General features: G+C 49.6%; 1 protein-coding gene across 1 annotated transcript; it reads left to right on the forward strand.

The window, feature by feature from the left end:
- The first annotated feature begins 13,175 nt into the window (after positions 1–13,175).
- Positions 13,176–17,383, forward strand: LOC100492325 (fish-egg lectin-like). Its single transcript, XM_002934633.3, has 4 exons — positions 13,176–13,257; positions 14,958–15,188; positions 15,975–16,323; positions 16,663–17,383. Exons 1-4 carry the CDS (start codon positions 13,209–13,211, stop codon positions 16,820–16,822), a joined length of 789 nt encoding a protein of 262 aa, XP_002934679.1. The 5' UTR covers positions 13,176–13,208; the 3' UTR covers positions 16,823–17,383.

The raw sequence follows: 17,383 nt of genomic DNA on the forward strand, positions 1-17,383 counted from the left end.
AGGCAGTTAGGGCTGAGCCCCTGTATAGTACCACTCTAGGGGTGTAAGGCAGTTAGGGCTGAGCCCCTGTATAGTACCACTCTAGGGGTGTAAGGCAGTTAGGGCTGAGCCCCTGTATAGTACCACTCTAGGGGTGTAAGGCAGTTAGGGCTGAGCCCCTGTATAGTACCACTCTAGGGGTGTAAGGCAGTTAGGGCTGAGCCCCTGTATAGTACCACTCTAGGGGTGTAAGGCAGTTAGGGCTGAGCCCCTGTATAGTACCTCTCTAGGGGTGTAAGGCAGTTAGGGCTGAGCCCCTGTATAGTACCACTCTAGGGGTGTAAGGCAGTTAGGGCTGAGCCCCTGTATAGTACCACTCTAGGGGTGTAAGGCAGTTAGGGCTGAGCCCCTGTATAGTACCGCTCTAGGGGTGTAAGGCAGTTAGGGCTGAGCCCCTGTATAGTACCACTCTAGGGGTGTAAGGCAGTTAGGGCTGAGCCCCTGTATAGTACCGCTCTAGGGGTGTAAGGCAGTTAGGGCTGAGCCCCTGTATAGTACCGCTCTAGGGGTGTAAAGCAGTTAGGGCTGAGCCCCTGTATAGTACCGCTCTAGGGGTGTAAAGCAGTTAGGGCTGAGCCCCTGTATAGTACCGCTCTAGGGGTGTAAGGCAGTTAGGGTTGAGCCCCTGTATAGTACCACTCTAGGGGTGTAAGGCAGTTAGGGCTGAGCCCCTGTATAGTACCGCTCTAGGGGTGTAAAGCAGTTAGGGCTGAGCCCCTGTATAGTACCGCTCTAGGGGTGTAAGGCAGTTAGGGCTGAGCCCCTGTATAGTACCGATCTAGGGGTGTAAGGCAGTTAGGGCTGAGCCCCTGTATAGTACCGCTCAAGGGGTGTAAGGCAGTTAGGGCTGAGCCCCTGTATAGTACCAATCTAGGGGTGTAAGGCAGTTAGGGCTGAGCCCCTGTATAGTACCACTCTAGGGGTGTAAGGCAGTTAGGGCTGAGCCCCTGTATAGTACCGCTCAAGGGGTGTAAGGCAGTTAGGGCTGAGCCCCTGTATAGTACCGCTCAAGGGTGTAAGGCAGTTAGGGCTGAGCCCCTGTATAGTACCGCTCTAGGGGTGTAAGGCAGTTAGGGCTGAGCCCCTGTATAGTACCGATCTAGGGGTGTAAGGCAGTTAGGGCTGAGCCCCTGTATAGTACCGCTCTAGGGGTGTAAGGCAGTTAGGGCTGAGCCCCTGTATAGTACCGCTCAAGGGGTGTAAGGCAGTTAGGGCTGAGCCCCTGTATAGTACCGCTCTAGGGGTGTAAGGCAGTTAGGGCTGAGCCCCTGTATAGTACCGATCTAGGGGTGTAAGGCAGTTAGGGCTGAGCCCCTGTATAGTACCGCTCAAGGGGTGTAAGGCAGTTAGGGCTGAGCCCCTGTATAGTACCACTCTAGGGGTGTAAGGCAGTTAGGGCTGAGCCCCTGTATAGTACCAATCTAGGGGTGTAAGGCAGTTAGGGCTGAGCCCCTGTATAGTACCACTCTAGGGGTGTAAGGCAGTTAGGGCTGAGCCCCTGTATAGTACCACTCTAGGGGTGTAAGGCAGTTAGGGCTGAGCCCCTGTATAGTACCATTCTAGGGGTGTAAGGCAGTTAGGGCTGAGCCCCTGTATAGTACCACTCTAGGGGTGTAAGGCAGTTAGGGCTGAGCCCCTGTATAGTACCACTCTAGGGGTGTAAAGCAGTTAGGGCTGAGCCCCTGTATAGTACCATTCTAGGGGTGTAAGGCAGTTAGGGCTGAGCCCCTGTATAGTACCACTCTAGGGGTGTAAGGCAGTTAGGGCTGAGCCCCTGTATAGTACCACTCTAGGGGTGTAAGGCAGTTAGGGCTGAGCCCCTGTATAGTACCACTCTAGGGGTGTAAGGCAGTTAGGGCTGAGCCCCTGTATAGTACCACTCTAGGGGTGTAAGGCAGTTAGGGCTGAGCCCCTTTATAGTACCGCTCTAGGGGTGTAAGGCAGTTAGGGCTGAGCCCCTGTATAGTACTACTCTAGGGGTGTAAGGCAGTTAGGGCTGAGCCCCTGTATAGTACCACTCTAGGGGTGTAAGGCAGTTAGGGCTGAGCCCCTGTATAGTACCGCTCAAGGGGTGTAAGGCAGTTAGGGCTGAGCCCTGTATAGTACCACTCTAGGGGTGTAAGGCAGTTAGGGCTGAGCCCCTGTATAGTACCGCTCAAGGGGTGTAAGGCAGTTAGGGCTGAGCCCCTGTATAGTACCACTCTAGGGGTGTAAGGCAGTTAGGGCTGAGCCCCTGTATAGTACCGCTCTAGGGGTGTAAGGCAGTTAGGGCTGAGCCCCTGTATAGTACCACTCTAGGGGTGTAAGGCAGTTAGGGCTGAGCCCCTGTATAGTACCACTCTAGGGGTGTAAGGCAGTTAGGGCTGAGCCCCTGTATAGTACCGCTCTAGGGGTGTAAGGCAGTTAGGGCTGAGCCCCTGTATAGTACCGCTCTAGGGGTGTAAGGCAGTTAGGGCTGAGCCCCTGTATAGTACCACTCTAGGGGTGTAAGGCAGTTAGGGCTGAGCCCCTGTATAGTACCGATCTAGGGGTGTAAGGCAGTTAGGGCTGAGCCCCTGTATAGTACCGCTCTAGGGGTGTAAGGCAGTTAGGGCTGAGCCCCTGTATAGTACCACTCTAAGGGTGTAAGGCAGTTAGGGCTGAGCCCCTGTATAGTACCACTCTAGGGGTGTAAGGCAGTTAGGACTGAGCCCCTGTATAGTACCACTCTAGGGGTGTAAGGCAGTTAGGGCTGAGCCCCTGTATAGTACCGCTCAAGGGGTGTAAGGCAGTTAGGGCTGAGCCCCTGTATTGTACCACTCTATGGGTGTAAGGCAGTTAGGGCTGAGCCCCTGTATAGTACCACTCTAGGGGTGTAAGGCAGTTAGGGCTGAGCCCCTGTATAGTACTACTCTAGGGGTGTAAGGCAGTTAGGGCTGAGCCCCTGTATAGTACCGATCTAGGGGTGTAAGGCAGTTAGGGCTGAGCCCCTGTATAGTACCGCTCAAGGGGTGTAAGGCAGTTAGGGCTGAGCCCCTGTATAGTACCACTCTAGGGGTGTAAGGCAGTTAGGGCTGAGCCCCTGTATAGTACCACTCTAGGGGTGTAAGGCAGTTAGGGCTGAGCCCCTGTATAGTACCACTCTAGGGGTGTAAGGCAGTTAGGGCTGAGCCCCTGTATAGTACCGCTCAAGGGGTGTAAGGCAGTTAGGGCTGAGCCCCTGTATAGTACCGCTCTAGGGGTGTAAGGCAGTTAGGGCTGAGCCCCTGTATAGTACCGCTCAAGGGGTGTAAGGCAGTTAGGGCTGAGCCCCTGTATAGTACCGCTCTAGGGGTGTAAGGCAGTTAGGGCTGAGCCCCTGTATTGTACCACTCTAGGGGTGTAAGGCAGTTAGGGCTGAGCCCCTGTATAGTACCACTCTAGGGGTGTAAGGCAGTTAGGGCTGAGCCCCTGTATAGTACCACTCTAGGGGTGTAAGGCAGTTAGGGCTGAGCCCCTGTATAGTACCACTCAAGGGGTGTAAGGCAGTTAGGGCTGAGCCCCTGTATAGTACCACTCTAGGGGTGTAAGGCAGTTAGGGCTGAGCCCCTGTATAGTACCACTCTAGGGGTGTAAGGCAGTTAGGGCTGAGCCCCTGTATAGTACCACTCTAGGGGTGTAAGGCAGTTAGGGCTGAGCCCCTGTATAGTACCACTCAAGGGGTGTAAGGCAGTTAGGGCTGAGCCCCTGTATAGTACCGCTCAAGGGGTGTAAGGCAGTTAGGGCTGAGCCCCTGTATAGTACCACTCTAGGGGTGTAAGGCAGTTAGGGCTGAGCCCCTGTATAGTACCGCTCTAGGGGTGTAAGGCAGTTAGGGCTGAGCCCCTGTATAGTACCGCTCTAGGGGTGTAAGGCAGTTAGGGCTGAGCCCCTGTATAGTACCGCTCTAGGGGTGTAAGGCAGTTAGGGCTGAGCCCCTGTATAGTACCGCTCTAGGGGTGTAAGGCAGTTAGGGCTGAGCCCCTGTATAGTACCGCTCTAGGGGTGTAAGGCAGTTAGGGCTGAGCCCCTGTATAGTACCGCTCTAGGGGTGTAAGGCAGTTAGGGCTGAGCCCCTGTATAGTACCACTCTAGGGGTGTAAGGCAGTTAGGGCTGAGCCCCTGTATAGTACCACTCTAGGGGTGTAAGGCAGTTAGGGCTGAGCCCCTGTATAGTACCGCTCTAGGGGTGTAAGGCAGTTAGGGCTGAGCCCCTGTATAGTACCGCTCAAGGGGTGTAAGGCAGTAAGGGCTGAGCCCCTGTATAGTACCGCTCTAGGGGTGTAAGGCAGTTAGGGCTGAGCCCCTGTATAGTACCGCTCTAGGGGTGTAAGGCAGTTAGGGCTGAGCCCCTGTATAGTACCGCTCTAGGGGTGTAAGGCAGTTAGGGCTGAGCCCCTGTATAGTACCGCTCTAGGGGTGTAAGGCAGTTAGGGCTGAGCCCCTGTATAGTACCACTCTAGGGGTGTAAGGCAGTTAGGGCTGAGCCCCTGTATAGTACCACTCTAGGGGTGTAAGGCAGTTAGGGCTGAGCCCCTGTATAGTACCACTCTAGGGGTGTAAGGCAGTTAGGGCTGAGCCCCTGTATAGTACCATTCTAGGGGTGTAAGGCAGTTAGGGCTGAGCCCCTGTATAGTACCACTCTAGGGGTGTAAGGCAGTTAGGGCTGAGCCCCTGTATAGTACCACTCTAGGGGTGTAAGGCAGTTAGGGCTGAGCCCCTGTATAGTACCACTCTAGGGGTGTAAGGCAGTTAGGGCTGAGCCCCTGTATAGTACCATTCTAGGGGTGTAAGGCAGTTAGGGCTGAGCCCCTGTATAGTACCGCTCTAGGGGTGTAAGGCAGTTAGGGCTGAGCCCCTGTATAGTACCGCTCTAGGGGTGTAAGGCAGTTAGGGCTGAGCCCCTGTATAGTACCGATCTAGGGGTGTAAGGCAGTTAGGGCTGAGCCCCTGTATAGTACCACTCTAGGGGTGTAAGGCAGTTAGGGCTGAGCCCCTGTATAGTACCGCTCTAGGGGTGTAAGGCAGTTAGGGCTGAGCCCCTGTATAGTACCGCTCTAGGGGTGTAAGGCAGTTAGGGCTGAGCCCCTGTATAGTACTACTCTAGGGGTGTAAGGCAGTTAGGGCTGAGCTCCTGTATAGTACCACTCTAGGGGTGTAAGGCAGTTAGGGCTGAGCCCCTGTATTGTACCACTCTAGGGGTGTAAGGCAGTTAGGGCTGAGCCCCTGTATAGTACCACTCTAGGGGTGTAAGGCAGTTAGGGCTGAACCCCTGTATAGTACTACTCTAGGGGTGTAAGGCAGTTAGGGCTGAGCCCCTGTATAGTACCACTCTAGGGGTGTAAGGCAGTTAGGGCTGAGCCCCTGTATAGTACCGCTCAAGGGGTGTAAGGCAGTTAGGGCTGAGCCCCTGTATAGTACCACTCTAGGGGTGTAAGGCAGTTAGGGCTGAGCCCCTGTATAGTACCGCTCAAGGGGTGTAAGGCAGTTAGGGCTGAGCCCCTGTATAGTACCGCTCTAGGGGTGTAAGGCAGTTAGGGCTGAGCCCCTGTATAGTACCGCTCTAGGGGTGTAAGGCAGTTAGGGCTGAGCCCCTGTATAGTACCGCTCAAGGGGTGTAAGGCAGTTAGGGCTGAGCCCCTGTATAGTACCGATCTAGGGGTGTAAGGCAGTTAGGGCTGAGCCCCTGTATAGTACCACTCTAGGGGTGTAAGGCAGTTAGGGCTGAGCCCCTGTATAGTACCACTCTAGGGGTGTAAGGCAGTTAGGGCTGAGCCCCTGTATAGTACTACTCTAGGGTGTAAGGCAGTTAGGGCTGAGCCCCTGTATAGTACCACTCTAGGGGTGTAAGGCAGTTAGGGCTGAGCCCCTGTATAGTACCACTCTAGGGGTGTAAGGCAGTTAGGACTGAGCCCCTGTATAGTACCGCTCTAGGGGTGTAAGGCAGTTAGGGCTGAGCCCCTGTATAGTACCGCTCAAGGGGTGTAAGGCAGTTAGGGCTGAGCCCCTGTATAGTACCGCTCTAGGGGTGTAAGGCAGTTAGGGCTGAGCCCCTGTATAGTACCGCTCAAGGGGTGTAAGGCAGTTAGGGCTGAGCCCCTGTATAGTACCGATCTAGGGGTGTAAGGCAGTTAGGGCTGAGCCCCTGTATAGTACCACTCTAGGGGTGTAAGGCAGTTAGGGCTGAGCCCCTGTATAGTACCACTCTAGGGTGTAAGGCAGTTAGGGCTGAGCCCCTGTATAGTACCGCTCTAGGGGTGTAAGGCAGTTAGGGCTGAGCCCCTGTATAGTACCGCTCTAGGGGTGTAAGGCAGTTAGGGCTGAGCCCCTGTATAGTACTACTCTAGGGGTGTAAGGCAGTTAGGGCTGAGCCCCTGTATAGTACCACTCTAGGGGTGTAAGGCAGTTAGGGCTGAGCCCCTGTATTGTACCACTCTAGGGGTGTAAGGCAGTTAGGGCTGAGCCCCTGTATAGTACCGCTCTAGGGGTGTAAGGCAGTTAGGGCTGAGCCCCTGTATAGTACCACTCTAGGGGTGTAAGGCAGTTAGGGCTGAGCCCCTGTATAGTACCACTCTAGGGGTGTAAGGCAGTTAGGGCTGAGCCCCTGTATAGTACCGCTCAAGGGGTGTAAGGCAGTTAGGGCTGAGCCCCTGTATAGTACCACTCTAGGGGTGTAAGGCAGTTAGGGCTGAGCCCCTGTATAGTACCGCTCAAGGGGTGTAAGGCAGTTAGGGCTGAGCCCCTGTATAGTACTACTCTAGGGGTGTAAGGCAGTTAGGGCTGAGCCCCTGTATAGTACCACTCTAGGGGTGTAAGGCAGTTAGGGCTGAGCCCCTGTATAGTACTACTCTAGGGGTGTAAGGCAGTTAGGGCTGAGCCCCTGTATAGTACTACTCTAGGGGTGTAAGGCAGTTAGGGCTGAGCCCCTGTATAGTACCACTCTAGGGGTGTAAGGCAGTTAGGGCTGAGCCCCTGTATTGTACCACTCTAGGGGTGTAAGGCAGTTAGGGCTGAGCCCCTGTATAGTACCGCTCTAGGGGTGTAAGGCAGTTAGGGCTGAGCCCCTGTATAGTACCACTCTAGGGGTGTAAGGCAGTTAGGGCTGAGCCCCTGTATAGTACCACTCTAGGGGTGTAAGGCAGTTAGGGCTGAGCCCCTGTATAGTACCGCTCAAGGGGTGTAAGGCAGTTAGGGCTGAGCCCCTGTATAGTACCACTCTAGGGGTGTAAGGCAGTTAGGGCTGAGCCCCTGTATAGTACCGCTCAAGGGGTGTAAGGCAGTTAGGGCTGAGCCCCTGTATAGTACTACTCTAGGGGTGTAAGGCAGTTAGGGCTGAGCCCCTGTATAGTACCACTCTAGGGGTGTAAGGCAGTTAGGGCTGAGCCCCTGTATAGTACCGCTCTAGGGGTGTAAGGCAGTTAGGGCTGAGCCCCTGTATAGTACCGCTCTAGGGGTGTAAGGCAGTTAGGGCTGAGCCCCTGTATAGTACCACTCTAGGGGTGTAAGGCAGTTAGGGCTGAGCCCCTGTATAGTACCACTCTAGGGGTGTAAGGCAGTTAGGGCTGAGCCCCTGTATAGTACCGCTCTAGGGGTGTAAGGCAGTTAGGGCTGAGCCCCTGTATAGTACCGCTCTAGGGGTGTAAGGCAGTTAGGGCTGAGCCCCTGTATAGTACCACTCTAGGGGTGTAAGGCAGTTAGGGCTGAGCCCCTGTATAGTACCACTCTAGGGGTGTAAGGCAGTTAGGACTGAGCCCCTGTATAGTACCGCTCTAGGGGTGTAAGGCAGTTAGGGCTGAGCCCCTGTATAGTACCGCTCAAGGGGTGTAAGGCAGTTAGGGCTGAGCCCCTGTATAGTACCGCTCTAGGGGTGTAAGGCAGTTAGGGCTGAGCCCCTGTATAGTACCGCTCAAGGGGTGTAAGGCAGTTAGGGCTGAGCCCCTGTATAGTACCGATCTAGGGGTGTAAGGCAGTTAGGGCTGAGCCCCTGTATAGTACCACTCTAGGGGTGTAAGGCAGTTAGGGCTGAGCCCCTGTATAGTACCACTCTAGGGGTGTAAGGCAGTTAGGGCTGAGCCCCTGTATAGTACCATTCTAGGGGTGTAAGGCAGTTAGGGCTGAGCCCCTGTATAGTACCATTCTAGGGGTGTAAGGCAGTTAGGGCTGAGCCCCTGTATAGTACCACTCTAGGGGTGTAAGGCAGTTAGGGCTGAGCCCCTGTATAGTACCATTCTAGGGGTGTAAGGCAGTTAGGGCTGAGCCCCTGTATAGTACCACTCTAGGGGTGTAAGGCAGTTAGGGCTGAGCCCCTGTATAGTACCGCTCTAGGGGTGTAAGGCAGTTAGGGCTGAGCCCCTGTATAGTACTACTCTAGGGGTGTAAGGCAGTTAGGGCTGAGCCCCTGTATAGTACCGATCTAGGGGTGTAAGGCAGTTAGGGCTGAGCCCCTGTATAGTACCACTCTAGGGGTGTAAGGCAGTTAGGGCTGAGCCCCTGTATAGTACCACTCTAGGGGTGTAAGGCAGTTAGGGCTGAGCCCCTGTATAGTACCGCTCTAGGGGTGTAAGGCAGTTAGGGCTTAGCCCCTGTATAGTACCACTCTAGGGGTGTAAGGCAGTTAGGGCTGAGCCCCTGTATAGTACCGCTCTAGGGGTGTAAGGCAGTTAGGGCTGAGCCCCTGTATAGTACTACTCTAGGGGTGTAAGGCAGTTAGGGCTGAGCTCCTGTATAGTACCACTCTAGGGGTGTAAGGCAGTTAGGGCTGAGCCCCTGTATAGTACTACTCTAGGGGTGTAAGGCAGTTAGGGCTGAGCCCCTGTATAGTACCACTCTAGGGGTGTAAGGCAGTTAGGGCTGAGCCCCTGTATAGTACCACTCTAGGGGTGTAAGGCAGTTAGGGCTGAGCCCCTGTATAGTACCACTCTAGGGGTGTAAGGCAGTTAGGGCTGAGCCCCTGTATAGTACCACTCTAGGGGTGTAAGGCAGTTAGGGCTGAGCCCCTGTATAGTACCACTCTAGGGGTGTAAGGCAGTTAGGGCTGAGCCCCTGTATAGTACCGATCTAGGGGTGTAAGGCAGTTAGGGCTGAGCCCCTGTATAGTACCACTCTAGGGGTGTAAGGCAGTTAGGGCTGAGCCCCTGTATAGTACCACTCTAGGGGTGTAAGGCAGTTAGGGCTGAGCCCCTGTATAGTACCGATCTAGGGGTGTAAGGCAGTTAGGGCTGAGCCCCTGTATAGTACCACTCTAGGGGTGTAAGGCAGTTAGGGCTGAGCCCCTGTATAGTACCACTCTAGGGGTGTAAGGCAGTTAGGGCTGAGCCCCTGTATAGTACCGCTCTAGGGGTGTAAGGCAGTTAGGGCTGAGCCCCTGTATAGTACCACTCTAGGGGTGTAAGGCAGTTAGGGCTGAGCCCCTGTATAGTACCGCTCTAGGGGTGTAAGGCAGTTAGGGCTGAGCCCCTGTATAGTACTACTCTAGGGGTGTAAGGCAGTTAGGGCTGAGCTCCTGTATAGTACCACTCTAGGGGTGTAAGGCAGTTAGGGCTGAGCCCCTGTATTGTACCACTCTAGGGGTGTAAGGCAGTTAGGGCTGAGCCCCTGTATAGTACCACTCTAGGGGTGTAAGGCAGTTAGGGCTGAGCCCCTGTATAGTACCACTCTAGGGGTGTAAGGCAGTTAGGGCTGAGCCCCTGTATAGTACCACTCTAGGGGTGTAAGGCAGTTAGGGCTGAGCCCCTGTATAGTACCACTCTAGGGGTGTAAGGCAGTTAGGGCTGAGCCCCTGTATAGTACCGATCTAGGGGTGTAAGGCAGTTAGGGCTGAGCCCCTGTATAGTACCACTCTAGGGGTGTAAGGCAGTTAGGGTTGAGCCCCTGTATAGTACCACTCTAGGGGTGTAAGGCAGTTAGGGCTGAGCCCCTGTATAGTACCACTCTAGGGGTGTAAGGCAGTTAGGGCTGAGCCCCTGTATAGTACCACTCTAGGGGTGTAAGGCAGTTAGGGCTGAGCCCCTGTATAGTACCGATCTAGGGGTGTAAGGCAGTTAGGGCTGAGCCCCTGTATAGTACCACTCTAGGGGTGTAAGGCAGTTAGGGTTGAGCCCCTGTATAGTACCACTCTAGGGGTGTAAGGCAGTTAGGGCTGAGCCCCTGTATAGTACCACTCTAGGGGTGTAAGGCAGTTAGGGCTGAGCCCCTGTATAGTACCACTCTAGGGGTGTAAGGCAGTTAGGGCTGAGCCCCTGTATAGTACCACTCTAGGGGTGTAAGGCAGTTAGGGCTGAGCCCCTGTATAGTACCGATCTAGGGGTGTAAGGCAGTTAGGGTTGAGCCCCTGTATAGTACCACTCTAGGGGTGTAAGGCAGTTAGGGCTGAGCCCCTGTATAGTACCGATCTAGGGGTGTAAGGCAGTTAGGGCTGAGCCCCTGTATAGTACCACTCTAGGGGTGTAAGGCAGTTAGGGCTGAGCCCCTGTATAGTACCACTCTAGGGGTGTAAGGCAGTTAGGGCTGAGCCCCTGTATAGTACCGCTCTAGGGGTGTAAGGCAGTTAGGGCTGAGCCCCTGTATAGTACCACTCTAGGGGTGTAAGGCAGTTAGGGCTGAGCCCCTGTATAGTACCACTTTAGGGGTGTAAGGCAGTTAGGGTTGGGCTAGAAAGAGCAGTTCTGAGCTCCTACATAGGAAAGGCAGGTATCTCTCCCAGGCCACATTGACTGTATTGTAGGGATCCCAGTGAACATTGTTCCCAGAACCAATAAGAGAGTTGTAGTTTCAACACCCTCACCTTTCTCTCCCACTTAGCGAAGGCCCATTCTGAGTGAGAGAGTACAGCTATTGAGCTGAAATAGAAGCTACAGCAATAAAAGCAATTGAACGATGCCTGGAATGTATAGTGACAGGCTGTGTGTTTGCATTCGCAGCACAGACAAACATGTCAGGATAGAGAAATGTGTATATGATGAGTATTTAGGTGTCAATTATCACTTAGATGTCTATCTAGCATTAAATGGCACCTATGGGTGGAAAATTGTTTTCCCCAGTGTGGGCTAATCTGCACTCTGGTTGGGGGAAAACAATAACATTTTGTTCAAATGCTCCCAATAAGCGCTATGCCCCCAGTAACAGGAGGGAGCTCCCGGAGCGGGCGGCCATGTTGGGCCATGGCAGGTAGGGTCCTGTGTATTCTAAACATTATAAAAAATAGTTTATTGTACATACTCTAAGTACCTAGTTATCAGCTAACGGGGTAACTATGTTTACTGAAACTGCCAGTGACCCCCGTTTGAAAGCTGCAGGGAGTTAGAAAAACAAGCCAAATAATTATAAAAACAATAGCAAATAAATAATGAAGACCAACTGAAAAGCTGCTTAGAACTGACCACTCTATAACAAAAATTAACTCAATGGTGAACTACCACTTTAAGTGGGTATATTCAAGGAAGAACAGCTGCCACTTAAGGGCCCATTACCCTCACCCCCTTTGCCAACTCTCCCCCCTCTCACATAACATTCCCTTCCGGCCCACAGATCCTGGCCAGTAGGGGGGCTTTGGGGCCCACAGTCCATACCTCCCAAGTACCCCGATTTTCACAGGACAGTTCCAATTTCAACAGCTCAGCCCTCAGTCCCGGATTCTTATTGAAAAGTCCCTTTCCCCAAAAAGATACAAAGTTTCTCAAACTAAATTAGATAAGTAGCTTTTGGCAGAGCCCAGTATACTCACCTCCCTGCACTTATAAGCTAAACAGGTCTCTTGGGGGAACTGAGACTCGCAGCTTAAAGGGCAATTTCACCTTCATTAGCAAAACTGTAATAACACTTAATAACCTCCCTACTCTGCTGGTAAATGAATCCAGGTTTTGGATAGTATTATTATAATTATCATCTTCTTGCTGTAGTTATAAACATGCAGTTATTTACCATTTCTTCCTCTGGCTTAACAATTCTGTCCTTCTGTAACTGACTAGAAATTCTTCTATGGTTACCAATAAAACTGTCTGCCATTTGTGCACCCCTATTGCACCCCTATCATCTGCTAGAATAAATATCTATATAAACCCATGGCTACGTGCAGCTATTTCACTGGAAAATGCACAAATGAAATACTGTAAGACTGGGAAACCTCTCATTTGCTCATGTATTTCCCCACCCTAAGGCCCTTTAGGCACCTACACTTTTCTTACCTACTTTTGTTTTTTGAGCAAACTGAAAACCTGAGAAATATTACAGACTTTCTTAAGAAGGAAGTAATAATGAATATTTTATGGGGCATTTTTGGCTGATGCCAGTCCTTTTCTTGCTCTACATAACGCCAACCCTTATTCTTTAAGTTACCAGAGTACCCGGGGCTGTATTTGTTATGGTGTATTTGTTATAGTGCCCATGTAGACAGGGCATGGTGGCTCCATGGTCAGTTGGCACCACTTGGGAGCAATGGCCCTCCTCCAATCCAGCCACATTGCTATTATTTCTAGAAAGAATCTGATAATTTCAGCACATATTTTGGATAATAATATACCTAATGGCAGAAAATTCAATGTCACAATGCAACCAACTGACCCCAATGCTACCACACATGTGACCCACTGGAATTCTGGGGAAAAAATACTGAAAAACCGCTTTGCATTTGGAAGTGCACTTTGCTCGTTGTGCCTGTGGTAAGTAAATGACCCCAACTTTCTTATATGCTGCCCCCCTAGGATTCTGACCCCTCTAACAGCCGTGCTATATGTATTACAAAGGGTCTTACTGTGGAACCCCCAAAGAAGTGGAAACAATTTGGGGGGCATGAAAAGTGTTTAGTGTGAATTACATTACATTGAACTGTGCAGTAGCTGATATTCTATGTATTTATATAAGAAGTGTATAATAGGTAATAGGTATATAAGATATAATAGGTAATCCCCCAGACAGCCAAAGCTGCTGACTTGTAGTTCAGTAGGATCGGGGGGAGCTGAAGGAAGGCTATCACTGATTTATGATATACAGTTATCCAAGCCCTGGTTGCACCCTATGAACAAGACACGGGATAGTGTAACTATACCATTGCAGCAGTGCTGAGTCCCACACCTGTCACCTGTCTGCCCTCTCTCTGTAGGAGGAGCCAGAGGAGCTTATAAATAGGGAGGGAGTCACATCCCAAATCACTGTGTGTCTGAACCTGAAGGGGGAAAATGCTGCGCTTCATCTGCCTGTCCCTGCTGGGTGCCATTGTCTCTGCAGGTAATGCTGCTCCTCTCTCTGTTGTTGTTGTTCTGCTGTCAGTAATTACATAGTAACATAGTCATTCAGCTTGAAAAAAGACACTCGTCCTTCCAGCCCAACCTTTGTGTGCAAATGAAGCCTAACTGCTAGTTAATTCATTCCCTGCTACTCTGTGGGGTCATCTCCCAGCCCATGAGTCTCTAGTACATCCCATGTCCCTGTTATAGGCACTAAATAACTACAGATTAAGGTACAACTGCCACAGCCATGGCTATTGTGGGCTCTTATAATGAATTCTCAGGGGAATGAGAGATAAATGGGACATGATACTGATCAAAATATGGAAATTATAAAACATTGTTAAGCATAATGGACTGTTTCAGCCTCACTTACTATATTACAATATGTGTTATCTTTGAATACATTTTGTAAACTTTGCTCATGTTGCATTCATATGTAATTGCTTGGTAACTCTAGTACAGGTATGGGATCCCTTATCCGGAAACCCGTTATGCAGAAAGCTCCGAATTACTGAAAAACCCATCTCCCATAGACTCCATTTTAATCAAATAATTCAGAATTTTAAAACTGATTTCCCTTTTCTCTGTAATAATAAAACAGTACCTGTACTTGATCCCAACTAAGATATAATTACCCCTTATTGGGGGCAGAACAGCCCTATTGGGTTTATTTAATGGTTAAATGATTCCCTTTTCTCTGTAATAATAAAACAGTACCTGTACTTGATCCCAACTAAGATATAATTACCCCTTATTGGGGGCAGAACAGCCCTATTGGGTTTATTTAATGGTTAAATGATTCCCTTTTCTCTGTAATAATAAAACAGTACCTGTACTTGATCCCAACTAAGATATAATTACCCCTTATTGGGGCAGAACAGCCCTATTGGGTTTATTTAATGGTTAAATGATTCCCTTTTCTCTGTAATAATAAAACAGTACCTGTACTTGATCCCAACTAAGATATAATTACCCCTTATTGGGGGCAGAACAGCCCTATTGGGTTTATTTAATGGTTAAATGATTCCCTTTTCTCTGTAATAATAAAACAGTACCTTGTAATTGATCCCAACTAAAATATAAATAATCCTTATTATGCAAAACAATCCTATTGGGTTTAATTAATATTTTATTGATTTTTTAGTAGACTTAAGGTATGGAGATCCAAATTACAGAAAGACCCCTTATCCGGAATACCCTTGGTCCCGAGCATTCTGGATAATGGGTCCTATACCTGTACTCTAATGACAGTCTGGCCACAGGCTTTTATGGCTAAGTTGTGACTGCCTGCTCTGATGAGGAACAGTATAGTTGTTCCCAAGCACAATAGAATAAATACAAATACTTTTAATAAAACTCTGGGAAGAATAAGCTAAATTACTAACCTTTATAGAAAAGTACAGAGGGCACTATACATTGTATACAACTAATTGTAATTTTCAAAAGGACATTTGCACAATATTCTTTAGCCAAAAGCTGCTGGTATGGAGAATTACCACCACTTTTCAAGGAGGAGGTAGCCCCAGAGTTCCCCTGTCTATAGGCATAATTGTGCCTAATTTAATACGAGCAGGAGTAGCTTCCTATTGGAACATATGAGAACATCTCACAGCCGACATGCTGGTTGGCCATCACTGCTCTAGAAACGTGAACTGAGCTCTTGCCCCTATCTGTGACTCTGTTTCTGTCTGTGCCTAGGACATTCATGTACGCCTTTCTTGGCGAGCCTTGTGCAGTTGGATGCTGGTGATGGAATGGTCCTTGGTGTCTCAGAAAGCGGACATGTTTTTAATTGGACGGGAAATGACTTCCTCCTGGTACCTGGACAGCAGCTGGCACATGTGACCGTAGGACCTGCTGGCATTTGGGGAGTGGGCAAAGACAATGTTGTGTACAAACTGCTGGGGAACCAATGGAAAACAATAACAGGTATGGGATGGAGGTATATATATATTGCCTAAGAGACACTGGTGCTTAGGGTGCCAAAACTGCACTGAGAAACAGTTGTGGGTAATTTTGTGGTTGGTAGAGTTTTTTTTCTTGGATCAAACACGCTTTTGTCGGGCTCCTTTAGCTCATACAGTACCAACCATATCTTGGAGTGTTGGACTGGGGTGTCCAGGGCCAACCAGAGCTGTAACACTAGAGACCACCACTCAAGTTGCCAACTCCTCCACCATTGCCAACCTCCACCGCTTGTACCATGTACCCATGCACTTCCTCCTTGCGTCTGAGATTTGGGGTGCAGGTGGAACTCCCAAAGTTCCTGCTGGGAGGTGGGTCAGGCTTGGGCTCACCATTTTTTCTCCAGTGTCCCACAGCCCAGTCTGCCCCTAATATCTAGCAAATCAGATCTCACCCTAATTTATCAGTAGGAAAACTCCAAGATTCATCTAATTTCATAGGCACTAAGCAGGAGGTTATAAATTAAAATTATGGCGCACATCTAGGATCTGATCAATCTGGGTGGTTCCAACACCATCTGGTACGAGGTGCAGAGACAGACACCAGACTGAGGTGCTCTTTGCTTGCCCTTTAGTGCCCTTCATAAATGTGTCTCATACCCCATCTCCTTTTAGATTGGAAGCTCTGATGAGCAGGGCCCTCTTTACCTCCTCTTACAGAGTAAAAGCCCATTCCATCTGTAGATAAACAAAACCAGAAAAAGACCCATTTTGCTAGTATTTAATGCGTTCCACTTTCCTTATTTAACAGGCGGAACTCTGAAGCAAGCAGATGCTGGAGGAAATACATTTCTATCTGGAGTAAACACCAAAAATAATGCTGTCTGCCTAAACTGGGGCTTCACCACATCCAAGTATACAGCTGTGAGCTTCTCTACCATGGACGGGAGCTTCATTTACTACAGTTGTGGCCTCCTTGGCTGCTGGGCATTGAGCAGTGATTCCAACAACAATGTGTTCTACCGCCAGAATGTCGATGAGATGGACTGCCAGGGCAATTCCTGGATACAGGTCAATGGGAACATGACTATGACTAAGATCGAGGCTGGGACAGATGGCTCTGTCTTTGGTGTTGACTCAGGGGGCAACCTGTACAGAAGGTAAAGGCTCATGAACATTTATGGCCTGTTGGTTGTCCTTAAGTATTGTATGTGCATTGGGGCAAACTAGTTCAATACCCAACCCTATCAGTTCCTATCAGTACGTGGCTCAGTTCCCGTCAACTGGGCTACTACCCTGAACGTTACCCCCAGATATAGCAAAAGTGGTCTTAACACCATCAAATTCAACTCTAGTTGTTCCACTTATAGCAATGTAGCAACATCAATGCATCACAAGACAATCTTGTTTTTTGGAATTTATAGTTATGTTTTTCTTTCATCTACAGTATATAACATATATCTATCCCTCTACATAATGAATTATTTTATCTTTTACAGACTCGGGATCTCTCGTAATAACCCAACTGGAACCAGATGGCACCCCCTGAACTACCCCCTGTATATAAGCCATGCTACCTATGATAGTGGCACTTTGTGGTGTCTCACCCCAAATGGGGTGGTGTTTAGGTGTCAAGTTTCTGGCTCAGGACTAGTTTGAAATACTAATTAATATTGGTGCTCTGTTTTATGATTTTATTCAGCCTGGGTTTGTTATGTGTAAGGAACAAAATATTTGCAACCAAACTTGGGTAATAGCAGTGTCATTTTAGAAGACTTGGAACCTATGTCTTTCTTAATGTTTCAGGAAACACAGAATTAACTGCATTGACACTAAAGTGCCAGCTGGGTTGTACCATAGGTCCCAGGTTTATGATGACACTTTCCAGGGTTTAACAAACATCTTCAAACTTTTTGGGCTTGGCTCTCGTTTGTTAATTCTACTTTAGTTTCCAAGGTAGTAAATGAGTATATTATATCCATTTTTTCAAACTAACTGCCCTTCAGGCTGCCCCATTGACTGTTTTGAGCAACCCTAAGTTCTACAAAATTAAGCCCTGCCCACAGAGTGCTAAAATCCAGCCCACTGCCACACCCATTACCACTCCTTCTTTAAAAGGTTGCATAGGGAAAGATCTTTTTATGTGCGCTTAAACTATATAGTTATATGTAATAGGCTGCTGTTTAAATAAATAAAATGGGTGGTATTTAAGATATTTTA

This window comes from Xenopus tropicalis, chromosome 7 (assembly GCF_000004195.4).
Source record: "Xenopus tropicalis strain Nigerian chromosome 7, UCB_Xtro_10.0, whole genome shotgun sequence".
In the NCBI taxonomy this organism is placed as follows: Eukaryota; Metazoa; Chordata; class Amphibia; order Anura; family Pipidae; genus Xenopus; species Xenopus tropicalis.